Source organism: Platalea leucorodia (genome assembly GCF_965183815.1).
Source record: "Platalea leucorodia genome assembly, contig: HAP1_HAP1_SCAFFOLD_742, whole genome shotgun sequence".
NCBI classification, from domain to species: Eukaryota; Metazoa; Chordata; class Aves; order Pelecaniformes; family Threskiornithidae; genus Platalea; species Platalea leucorodia.
Genome location: NW_028120909.1, coordinates 1 through 11,663, shown reverse-complemented (window position 1 = coordinate 11,663; position 11,663 = coordinate 1). Strand labels below are relative to the sequence as shown.

Sequence of the window (11,663 nt, the reverse complement as noted above, 5' to 3'; positions counted from 1 at the left end):
AATTGCCCCCATTAATTGCCCCTCGTTACCCCCTCCCCCCCAGGCTGATGAGCAGCGCCCAGGCCAACGTGGGGCGGGGGCTCAACGTCGCCCTGGTGAACGGTGAGCGGGGGGGGGGGAGGGGCGGCCCGCTAACCATCCCCCCCCCTCCCCCTCATTAATTAACCCCCCCGCTCATTAACGAGCGCCCGTTCCCCTCCCCCCGCAGGCGTCAGCGGGGAGCTGATCGCGGCCCAGGCCTTCGACATGTGGGCGGGAGGTGAGCCCGCGAGCGAGCTCCGTAACGCCCCGGCTAATGAGCGAGCTCATTAACGAGCGGGAATTAATGAGCTCATTAACGAGCGGGCTAACGAACGAGCTGTAATTAACGGCAGAGGCGGAGGCGCTGCTGCGCTTCCTGCGCCCGCTGCACGAGGGGACGCTGGTGCTGGTGGCCTCCTACGACGACCCCGCCACCAAGTAAGGGCGGGGGGGGGGGAGGGGGTGTTAATAGGGTGGGGGAGGGGCCGCGGAGGCCCCTCCCCCACCCCGCCCCTCCCCCCCCCCCAGGCTGACGGAGGAGACGCGGCGGCTTTTCGGGGAGCTGGGGAGCGCGGGCCGCCAAGGACTTGGCCTTTCGCGACAGCTGGGTCTTCCTGGGCGCCAAGGGGGTGCAGGACCGCAGCCCCTTCGAGCAGGTGGGCGCTTGGGGGGCGGGGGGCGCTTGGGGGGCAGGGCTGACCCCCAAGTCCTCCCCTCCCCCTCCCCCCCCCCCCCCCAGCACGTCAGGAACAGCCGCAGCTCCAATAAATACGAGGGGGTGGCCGGAGGCGCTGGAGATGGAGGGGTGCGTCCCCCGGCGGCCCCCGGCCCCGCGCTGACCCACGGCTGCTTGGGGGGCAGCCCCACGGCGGGGCGGGGCAGGGGGGGAGGGGGCGGGGCTGGGTCCCTGCCCCTCCCCCCCCCTTCTTGTTTCTGTGCCCCCCCAAGGTGAGAAATAAAAGGCTGGGCCGGCGTGGGGCGGTGGTGTTTTTGGGGGGCTGCCCCCTAAGTGAGGGGGCTGCCCCCCAAGTAATAAGGAGGCTGCCCCCCCAAGTAATAAGGAGGCTGCCCCTTAAGTGAGGGGGGGCTGCCCCTTAAGTGAGGGGGGGCTGCCCCCCCCCCCAGGGAACAAGGGAGCTGCCCCATAAGTAACAAGGGGGCTGCCCCCCAAGCGACTTGGGGGGCTGCCCCCTAAGTGATGGGGGGGCAGGGGGTGATTAGGCGTTAATTAGCGGAGGGGGGGTTAAGGAGCCCCGGGGGGGGGGGCGGAGGAGGGCGTTAATTACAGCTGGGCTTAATTAGGGCTGAGGTAATTACGGGTGGGGGGAGGGGGGCGCTTTGGTCCCAGCTTGGGGGGGCTTTGGGGCCTGGGGGGGGCTATGGGGCAGGAGGGCAGCGCTATGGGGCAGCAGGGCAGCGCTATGGGGCAGGAGGGGCAGCGCTATGGGGCAGCGCTGTGGGGGCAGGAGGGCAGCGCTATGGGACAGGAGGGCAGCGCTATGGGGCAGGAGGGCAGCGCTATGGGGCAGTGCTGTGGGGCAGGAGGGCAGCGCTATGGGACAGGAGGGCAGCGCTATGGGGCAGCCAAGCGGCGCCGTGGGGCCTCAGCCCCCAGCCCGGGGAGTGCTATGGGGCAGGAGGGCAGCGCTATGGGGCAGGAGGGCAGCGCTATGGGGCAGCCAAGTGGCGCCGTGGGGCCTCAGCCTCCAGCCGGGGAGTGCTTGCTATGGGGCAGCAGGGCAGCGCTATGGGGCAGGAGGGCAGCGCCGTGGGGCCTCAGCCCCCAGCCCGGGAGTGCTATGGGGCAGGAGGGCAGCGCTATGGGGCAGCAGGGCAGCGCTACAGGGCAGGAGGGCAGCGCTATGGGGCAGCAGGGCAGCGCTACAGGGCAGGAGGGCAGCGCCGTGGGGCCTCAGCCCCCAGCCCGGGAGTGTTTTATTGGGGGAGGGGAGGGCCCGGAGTGTGTGTGTGGGGCGCCGTGGGGCAGGCGGGAGCGCGGGGCGCCGTGGGGCAGGCTGGGGTGTGGGGCGCCGTGGGGCTCACAGCTTGTGGGGGTTCACCCAGCGGTAGGTGCCCTCGTAGAGGAAGCCGGCGCGTTTCAGCAGCTCGTCCGCCTCCGCCGGGCCCCGGCTGGGGTTGGGGGGCGCCTTAGGGGCTGCCCCACGGCGAGGCCCCACGGCGGCGCCCCCTGCCCCACGGCACCCCCCACCCCCCCGCCTGCCCTTCCCCCCCCCCCCCCCCCCCAAAGCAGCCTGGAGACCCCCAACCCTGCCCCACAGCCCCCCACCGACCACCCCATCGCCCCCCTTTCCTCCCCTAAGCCTGCCCCATAGCTCCCCCCACCTCATTCTGCCCCACAGCCCCCCCAACCCTGCCCCATAGCCCCCCACCAGCCCCCCAAACCACCCCATAGCCCCCCTTTTCACCCCCAATCCCTGCCCCATAGCCCCCCTTTTCACCCCCAATCCCTGCCCCACAGCCCCCCACCCTGCCCCACGGCGCCCCCCACTCTGCCCCACAGCGCCCCAATCCCTGCCCCACAGCCAACCCTGCCCCATAGCCCCCCCAAACCACCCCATAGCCCCCCTTTTCACCCCCAATCCCTGCCCCACAGCCCCCCAATCCCTGCCCCACAGCCAACACCTGCCCCACAGCCCCCCACCCCCCCCCAAACCACCCCATAGCCCCCCTTTTCACCCCCAATCCCTGCCCCACAGCCCCCCACCCCCTGCCCCACAGCCCCCCACCCTGACCCACAGCCCCCCAATCCCTGCCCCACAGCCAACACCTGCCCCATAGCCCCCCACCAGCCCCCAAACCACCCCATAGCCCCCCTTTTCACCCCCAATCCCTGACCCACAGCCCCCCAATCCCTGCCCCACAGCGCCCCAATCCCTGCCCCACAGCCAACACCTGCCCCACAGCCCCCCACCCCCCCCAAACCACCCCATAGCCCCCCTTTTCACCCCCAATCCCTGCCCCACAGCCCCCCAATCCCTGCCCCACAGCGCCCCAATCCCTGCCCCACAGCCCCCCACCAACCCCCCAAACCACCCCATAGCCCCCCTTTTCACCCCCAATCCCTGCCCCACAGCCCCCCACGGCGCCCCGCTCCCCGCCCCACGGCTCCCTGCCCCACGGCTCCCGCCCCACACGTGCCTGCCGTAGAGGTAGGGGATGGGCTTCTCGCGCCGCTCGTCGATGCCGTGCAGCAGGGGGGTGAAGATGCGCCAGGCCTCCCGCAGCTCGTCGCTGGGGGGGGGGGGGGGCGAACCCCGAAAGTGAGGGGGGGGGGAGGGGAGGGGGCACCCCCAAAGTGAGGTGGGGGGAGGGGAAACCCCCCCCAACCCCCCCCCCCCCCCCCCAAACCTGCGCACGAAGTGCATCTGGTTCCCGCAGAAGACGTCGAGGATCAGGCGCTCGTAGGCGTCCGGCAGCTTCACGTCCTGCGGAGGGGGGGGGGGCAGGAGATTTTGGGGGGGTTTTGGGGGGGTCCCCAGGGTTTGGGGGGGCTCCCGGTGCCGCGCGGGGTCCCTGCGAGCCGTTTCGGGGGGGGGGTTGGTGCCGTTTCGGGGGGGTTTGGTGCCGTTTCGGGGTCTCCCTGCGCTCTTTCCGTCTCCGTGGGCCGATTTGGGGGTCCCCGTGCCGATTTGGGGGGCTCCATGGCCCATTTTGGGGCTCAAAGTGTCAATTTTGGGGTCTCCATGGCCCATTCTGGGGCCTCCATGGCCCATTTTGGGCCTCCATGAGCCATTTTGGGGCCTCCATGGCCCATTTTGGGTCTCCACGAGCCATTTTGGGGTCTCCATGGCCCATTTTAGGCCTCCATGGCCCATTTTAGGTCTCCATGGCCCATTTTTGGGCCTCCATGAGCCATTTTGGGCCTCCATGAACCATTTTAGGTCTCCATGGCCCATTTGGGGCCTCCATGGCCCATTTTAGGTCTCCATGAGCCATTTTGGGGCCTCCATAGCCCATTTTGGGCCTCCATGAGCCATTTTAGGTCTCCATGAGCCATTTTGGGCCTCCATGGCCCAATTTTGGGTCTCCATGGCCCATTTCAGGGTCTCCATGGCCCATTTTAGGTCTCCATGGCCCATTCTGGGGTCTCCATGGCCCATTTTGGGTCTCCATGGCCCATTTTAGGTCTCCATGAGCCATTTTGGGGCCTCCATGAGCCATTTTAGGTCTCCATGGCCCATTTTGGGTCTCCATGGCCCATTTGGGGTCTCCATGGCCCATTTGGGGCCTCCATGGCCCATTTTGGGTCTCCACGAGCCATTTTGGGTCTCCATGGCCCATTTTGGGTCTCCATGGCCCATTTTGGGGCCTCCATGGCCCATTTTGGGGCCTCCATGGCTCATTTTGGGTCTCCATGGCCCATGTTGGGCCTCCATGGCCCATTTTGGGTCTCCACGAGCCATTTTGGGCCTCCATGGCCCATTTGGGGCCTCCATGAGCCATTTTGGGGCCTCCATGGCTCATTTTGGGTCTCCATGGCCCATGTTGGGCCTCCATGGCCCATTTGCGGTCTCCATGAGCCATTTTGGGGCCTCCATGGCCCATTTTGGGCCTCCATGACCCATTTTTGGGCCTCCATGGCCCATTTGGGGCCTCCATGGCCCATTCGGCTCCCCGCACCGTTCCGAGGCTCCGTTTCCCCTTTCGGGACGCCCCCGCGCTGAGGGCCGTCCGTCCGTCCGTCCGTCCGGCCGCACCCCGCCGGCCTCACCTTGTAGCGGTTGCCGTAGGTGAGGTCCAGCTCGGATTCCTCGGGGTTGAAGAACATCCCGGGTTTCTTGGTCATCAGCTTGGTGTAGACGGCCTCGTCGGGCTGGACGCGCACCACCAGCTCGTTGCGCTTGCACTGCCGCCCGAAGATGTCCCCCGGCACCTCCCGGAACTGCAGCCGCACCTCGGCCTTGCGCTCGTTCAGCGCCTTCCCGCACCGCAGGACGAAGGGGACGCCTGGCGACGCGCCGGCGGCGGTGACGTCGCCGCCGGGGGACGCCGCCGCCGCCCCCGCCCCCGCCCCCGCCGCCGCTCACCGTCCCACCGTTCGTTGGCCACGCGCAGGACGGCGGCGGCGAAGGTGGCGGTGGTGGAGCCCGGGGGGACGCTGGGATCGTCCAAGTAGCCTTTCTGGGCTTCGGGGGGACCCTCGGGGTTGCCCACGTATTGGCCGAGGACCACGTCTTCCGGCTCTACCGGCCCGATGCACTTCAGCACCTTCACCTGGCGACGGGACGTGGTTTTGGGGGGCCACCATGGAGAACGTGGCGATGGGACGTGGTTTTGGGGGGTCACCAGGGGGAACGTGGTGACGGGACGTGGTTTTGGGGGGCCACCATGGAGAACGTGGTGACGGGACGTGGTTTTGGGGGGTCACCAGGGGGAACGTGGTGACGGGACATGGTTTTGGGGGGCCACCATGGAGAACATGGTGACGGGACGTGGTTTTGGGGGGCCACCATGGAGAACGTGGCGATGGGATGTGGTTTTGGGGGGCCACCACGGAGAACGTGGTGACGGGACGTGGTTTTGGGGGGCCACCAGGGTGAACGTGGTGACGGGACGTGGTTTTGGGGGGCCACCATCAAGAACGTGGTGATGGGACGTGGTTTTGGGGGGCCACCATGGAGAACGTGGTGACGGGACGTGGTTTTGGGGGGCCACCATGAGGAACACAGTGACAGGACGTGGTTCTGGGGGGCCACCATCAAGAACATGGTGATGGGACGTGGTTTTGGGGGGCCACCATGGAGAACGTGGTGATGGGACGTGGTTTTGGGTGGCCACCAGGGGGAACGTGGCAATGGGACGTGGTTTTGGGTGGTCACCATGGAGAACGTGGTGACGGGACGTGGTTTTGGGGGGCCACCATGAGGAACACAGTGACAGGACGTGGTTCTGGGGGGCCACCATCAAAAACATGGTGACAGGATGTGGTTTTGGGTGGCCACCATCAAGAATGTGGTGACGGGACGAGGTTTTCGGGGGCCACCATGGAGAACGTGGCAATGGGACGTGGTTTTGGGTGGCCACCATCAAGAATGTGGTGACGGGACGTGGTTTTGGGGGGGCCACCATCAAGAACATGGTGATGGGACGTGGTTTTGGGGGGCCACCATGGAGAACGTGGTGATGGGACGTGGTTTTGGGGTATCACCATGAGGAACACAGTGACAGGACGTGGTTTTCGGGGGCCACCACGGAGAACGTGGTGATGGGACGTGGTTTTGGGGGGGCCACCATGGAGAACGTGGCGACAGGACGTGGTTTTGGGGTGTCACCATAGAGAGTGTGGTGACGGGACGTGGTTTTGGGTGGCCACCATGGAGAACGTGGCGACAGGACGTGGTTTTGGGGTGTCACCATAGAGAGTGTGGTGACGGGACGTGGTTATGGGTGGCCACCATGGAGAATGTGGTGACGGGACGTGGTTATGGGTGGCCACCATGGAGAACGTGGCGACAGGACGTGGTTTTGGGTGGCCACCATCAAGAATGTGGTGACGGGACGTGGTTTTGGGGGGGCCACCATCAAGAACGTGGTGACGGGACGTGGTTTTGGGGGGCCACCATGGAGAACGTGGTGACGGGACGTGGTTTTGGGGTGTCACCATGAGGAACACAGTGACAGGACATGGTTTTGGGGGGCCACCATGGAGAACACGGCAATGGGATGTGGTTATGGGTGGCCACCATGGAGAACGTGGTGATGGGACGTGGTTTTGGGGTGTCACCATGAGGAACACAGTGACAGGACGTGGTTCTGGGGGGCCACCATCAAGAATGTGGTGACGGGACGAGGTTTTCGGGGGCCACCACGGAGAACGTGGCAATGGGACGTGGTTTTGGGGGGTCACCATCAAGAACATGGTGATGGGACGTGGTTTTGGGGGGCCACCACGGAGAACGTGGTGACGGGACGTGGTTATGGGTGGCCACCATGGAGAACGTGGCAATGGGACGTGGTTTTGGGTGGCCACCACGGAGAACGTGGCAATGGGACGTGGTTTTGGGGTGTCACCATAGAGAGTGTGGTGACGGGACGTGGTTATGGGTGGCCACCATGGGGAACGTGGTGACGGGACGTGGTTATGGGTGGCCACCATGGAGAACATGGTGACGGGACGTGGTTATGGGTGGCCACCATGGAGAACGTGGCAATGGGACGTGGTTTTGGGGGCCACCACGGAGAACGTGGCGATGTGGGGGCCACCGCGGAGAACGCGGCGCCGGGCCGCGGTCACCTTCTCATCCCGCACGTCGTCGGGGTCGGTGGAGGCCGGTTTCTCCATGGCCACCAAGCAGAGCATCTGCAGGAGGTGGTTCTGCATCACGTCCCTGCGGGGCAGAGGCGACCGGTGGGACGGGGACCTCGCCGCCGGGGCCGCCGGGGCGGGGGCCCGCGCCCCAACCTCACCGGATGATGCCGAAGTCGTCGAAGTACCCGCCGCGGCCCTGGGTGCCGAAGGGCTCCTTGAAGGTCAGGACCACGCAGGCCACGTTGTCCCGGTTCCAGATGGGCCCGAAAATCCGATTCCCGAACCTGGGGGCGGGGGCGGGGTGAGGGCGCCGGCGGCGGCGCGGCGGCGCGGCGTCGCGGCGGCGTCGCGGCGGCCCCACCTGAGGACCATGAGGTTCTGGACCATCTCCTTGCCCAGGTAGTGGTCGATGCGGAAGATCTGCTCCTCGCGGAAGAGGGCGCCCAGGTGGCGGCAGAGGGCCTCCGCCGTCGCCAGGTCCCGCCCAAACGGCTTCTCCACGATCACCCGGTTCCACCTGCCGCGCCGCCGCCGTCACCCCGGCCCCATCCCCCCACGGCCCCCTGTCCCCCCGTGTCCCCATCCCCCCGTGTCCCCATCCCCCTGTGTCCCCATCCCCCCATGTCCCCCTGTCCCCCCGTGTCCCCATCCCCCCGTGTCCCCATCCCCCCATGTCCCCCTGTCCCCCCGTGTCCCCATCCCCCCATGTCCCCATCCCCCCATCCCCCAATGTCCCCTCTTCCCCTGTCCCCCATCCCCCCCATGTCCCCCCTTGTCCCATCCCCCCAATGTCCCCTGTCCCCCCCGTGTCCCCCTGTCCCCCCGTGTCCCCCCCATGTCCCCACGTCCCCTCTCCCCTGTCCCCCCCATGTCCCCCCGTGTCCCCCTGTCCCCCGTCCCCCCCAATGTCCCCCCATGTCCCCTCTCCCCTGTCCCCCCCCGTCCCCCTGTCCCCCCGTGTCCCCATGTCCCCTGTCCCCCCAATGTCCCCCTGTCCCCCCGTGTCCCCCTGTCCCCTGTCCCCCCCAATGTCCCCCCATGTCCCCTCTCCCCTGTCCCCCCCCATCCCCCTGTCCCCCCGTGTCCCCATGTCCCCCGTCCCCCCCAATGTCCCCCTGTCCCCGTGTCCCCCTGTCCCCCGTCCCCCCCAATGTCCCCCCATGTCCCCTCTCCCCTGTCCCCCCCCATCCCCCTGTCCCCCCGTGTCCCCATGTCCCCCGTCCCCCCCAATGTCCCCCTGTCCCCGTGTCCCCCTGTCCCCTGTCCCCCCCAATGTCCCCCTGTCCCCCCATGTCCCCGTGTCCCCCTGTCCGCCCATGTCCCCCTGTCCCCATGTCCCCTGTCCCCCCCAATGTCCCCCTGTCCCCCCATGTCCCCCTGTCCCCCCCGTGTCCCCCCATGTCCCCCCTCCCCCCTGTCCCCCCCAATGTCCCCATGTCCCCCCATGTCCCCCCCAATGTCCCCATGTCCCCCGTCCCCCCATCCCCTCCATGTCCCCCTGTCCCCCCATGTCCCCATGTCCCCCATCCCCCCCAATGTCCCCCCTGTCCCCCCCAATGTCCCCATGTCCCCCCATGTCCCCCCCAATGTCCCCATGTCCCCCGTCCCCCCATCCCCTCCATGTCCCCCTGTCCCCCCATGTCCCCATGTCCCCCATCCCCCCCAATGTCCCCCCTGTCCCCCCCAATGTCCCCATGTCCCCCCATGTCCCCCCCAATGTCCCCATGTCCCCCGTCCCCCCCATCCCCTCCATGTCCCCCTGTCCCCCCATGTCCCCATGTCCCCCATCCCCCCCAATGTCCCCCCTGTCCCCCCCAATGTCCCCATGTCCCCCGTCCCCCCCATCCCCTCCATGTCCCCATGTCCCCCATCCCCCCCGTCCCCCCCCCCCCGTGTCCCCCCATGTCCCCCCTCCCCCCTGTCCCCCCCAATGTCCCCATGTCCCCCTGTCCCCCCATGTCCCCCATCCCCCCCATCCCCCCCACCCCCCCCGTGTCCCCCCCAATGTCCCCATGTCCCCCTGTCCCCCATGTCCCCCTGTCCCCCATCCCCCCCATGTCCCCCCCACCCCCCCGTGTCCCCCCATGTCCCCCCTCCCCCCTGTCCCCCCCAATGTCCCCATGTCCCCCTGTCCCCCCATGTCCCCATGTCCCCCATCCCCCCCAATGTCCCCCCTGTCCCCCCCAATGTCCCCATGTCCCCCCCATGTCCCCCCAATGTCCCATGTCCCCCGTCCCCCATCCCCTCCATGTCCCCCTGTCCCCCCGTGTCCCCCCATGTCCCCCATCCCCCCCGTCCCCCCCCCCCCCCCATGTCCCCCCCATGTCCCCCTGTCCCCCCGCCCCCCCTCACCCGCCGCCCATGCAGGCCTGGCGGATGTGGCGGGTGACGGGGACGTAGACGCTGGGGGGCAGGGCCAGGTAGAAGAGGCGGTTGGCCCGCGGGCCACCGGGCAGGGCCCGCAGGTGGCCGTCCAGCCGCCGGAAGGCCTCCTCCTCCCCGTACTGGCCCCGCACGTAGCTCTGCCGGCCAAAGAAGGCCGCCAGCCGCTCCGACTCCTCGGGGGACGCCTGCGGGGACACGGGGGGGCGTGGGGGGGACGTGGGGACAGGGGGACGAGGACGGGGGGACACCCAGGGGTCCTGTGGGGGCACCCAGGGGCTGTGGGGGGACACGGGGACACCCGGGGACGTGGGGACACGGGGACAGCAGGGGCTGTGGGGGGACACGGGGACACCCGGGGGACGTGGGGACACGGGGACAGCAGGGGCTGTGGGGGGACACGGGGACACCCAGGGTCCCGTGGGGACACCCAGGGGCTGGGGACACCCAGGGGACGTGGGGACAAGGACAGAGGGACACCCAGGGGTCCCATGGGGGGACATGGGGACACCCAGGGGACATGGGGACAAGGACGGGGGGACAGCCAGGGGTCCTGTGGGGGCACCCAGGGGCTGTGGGGACATGGGGACACCCGGGGGACGTGGGGACACCTGGGGGACATGGGGACAAGGACAGGGGGACACCCAGGGGTCCTGTGGGGGCACCCAGGGGCTGTGGGGGGACACGGGGACACCCGGGGGACATGGGGACACCTGGGGGACATGGGGACAGCAGGGGCTGTGGGGGGACACGGGGACACCCGGGGGCTGGGGACACCCAGGGGACGTGGGGACACGGGGACAGCAGGGGCTGTGGGGGGACATGGGGACACCAGGGGACGTGGGGACAGGGGGACAGGGGGACGAGGACGGGGGGACACCCAGGGGTCCTGTGGGGGCACCCAGGGGCTGTGGGGGGACACGGGGACACCCGGGGACACGGGGACACCCAGGGGACGTGGGGACAGCAGGGGCTGTGGGGGGACATGGGGACACCCAGGGGACATGGGGACAAGGACAGGGGACACCCAGGGGTCCTGTGGGGACGTGTAGGGGACATGGGGACACCCAGGGGTCCCGTGGGGACACTCAGGGGCTGGGGACACCCAAGGGACATGGGGACAAGGACAGAGGGACACCCAGGGGTCCCATGGGGGGACACGGGGACACCCAGGGGACGTGGGGACAAGGACGGGGGGACAGCAGGGGCTGTGGGGGGACATGGGACACCCGGGGCCACCACACGGGACAGTGGTGGCCCCGGTGACGTTGGTGGCCCTGGGGACAGCGGTGGCCTTGGTGGCCCCAGGGACATTGGTGGCCCTGGAGACATTGGTGGCCCTGGGGACAGCGGTGGCCTTGGTGGCCCCAGGGACATTAATAGCCCCGGAGACAGTGGTGGCCCTGGGGACAGCGGTGGCCCTGGGGACAGCAGTGGCCCTGAGGACAGCGGTGGCCTTGGTGGCCCCGGGGGGGACATCGGTGGCCTTGGTGGCCCTGGGGACACCCAGGGGACACGGGGACAAGGACAGGGGGACAGCCAGGGGGTCCCGTGGGGACGTGGAGGGGACACGGGGACACCCAGGGGTCCCGTGGGGGACAAGGACGGGGACACCCGGGGGACACGGTGACACGGGGACACCCAGCGAGGCGCCACCCCCGCAGACGAGGACGCGGGGGGGGGGGGGACGGACCCCGGGGGCTGAGGGGACGTTTGGGGACGTTTGGGGGGGTTTGGGGACATTTGGGGACGTTTGGGGACGTTTGGGGACGTTTGGGGACGTCACCTTGAGGTAGGGCAGGGTCTGCTGGCGGATCTGCTCCACCGTCAGGGGGGTGCGGGCGAAGCCGACCACGCGGGTGTCGTCGGGGAGCAGCCCGTCGCGGAACAGCCACCTGCGGCGTCACCCGCGGCGTCACCCGCGGCGTCACCCGCGGCGTCACCGGCGGCCACCCTCCCCGGCCCCCCCCCCCCCCCCGGCCCGGGGGGC

At 68.9% G+C, this 11,663-nt stretch overlaps 2 protein-coding genes across 2 annotated transcripts; one reads left to right on the top strand and one right to left on the bottom strand.

Annotated features, from left to right (window-relative positions):
- Positions 1 to 43: 43 nt before the first annotated feature.
- FAM3A (FAM3 metabolism regulating signaling molecule A) lies at positions 44 to 1,248 on the top strand (the record flags this gene model as incomplete). The annotated part of the gene is given in 7 exon segments (XM_082339344.1): positions 44 to 102; positions 209 to 259; positions 375 to 459; positions 550 to 595; positions 597 to 677; positions 761 to 796; positions 798 to 1,248. Coding segments are annotated over 7 exon segments (421 nt in total), but the record flags the coding sequence as incomplete, so codon positions are not given.
- Positions 1,249 to 1,486: 238 nt separating this feature from the next.
- G6PD (glucose-6-phosphate dehydrogenase) lies at positions 1,487 to 11,568 on the bottom strand (the record flags this gene model as incomplete). The annotated part of the gene is made up of 10 exons (XM_082339345.1): positions 1,487 to 2,151; positions 3,181 to 3,273; positions 3,391 to 3,467; positions 4,754 to 4,989; positions 5,070 to 5,256; positions 7,277 to 7,370; positions 7,450 to 7,575; positions 7,653 to 7,808; positions 9,644 to 9,861; positions 11,460 to 11,568. Coding segments are annotated over 10 exons (1,387 nt in total), but the record flags the coding sequence as incomplete, so codon positions are not given.
- Positions 11,569 to 11,663: the final 95 nt, after the last annotated feature.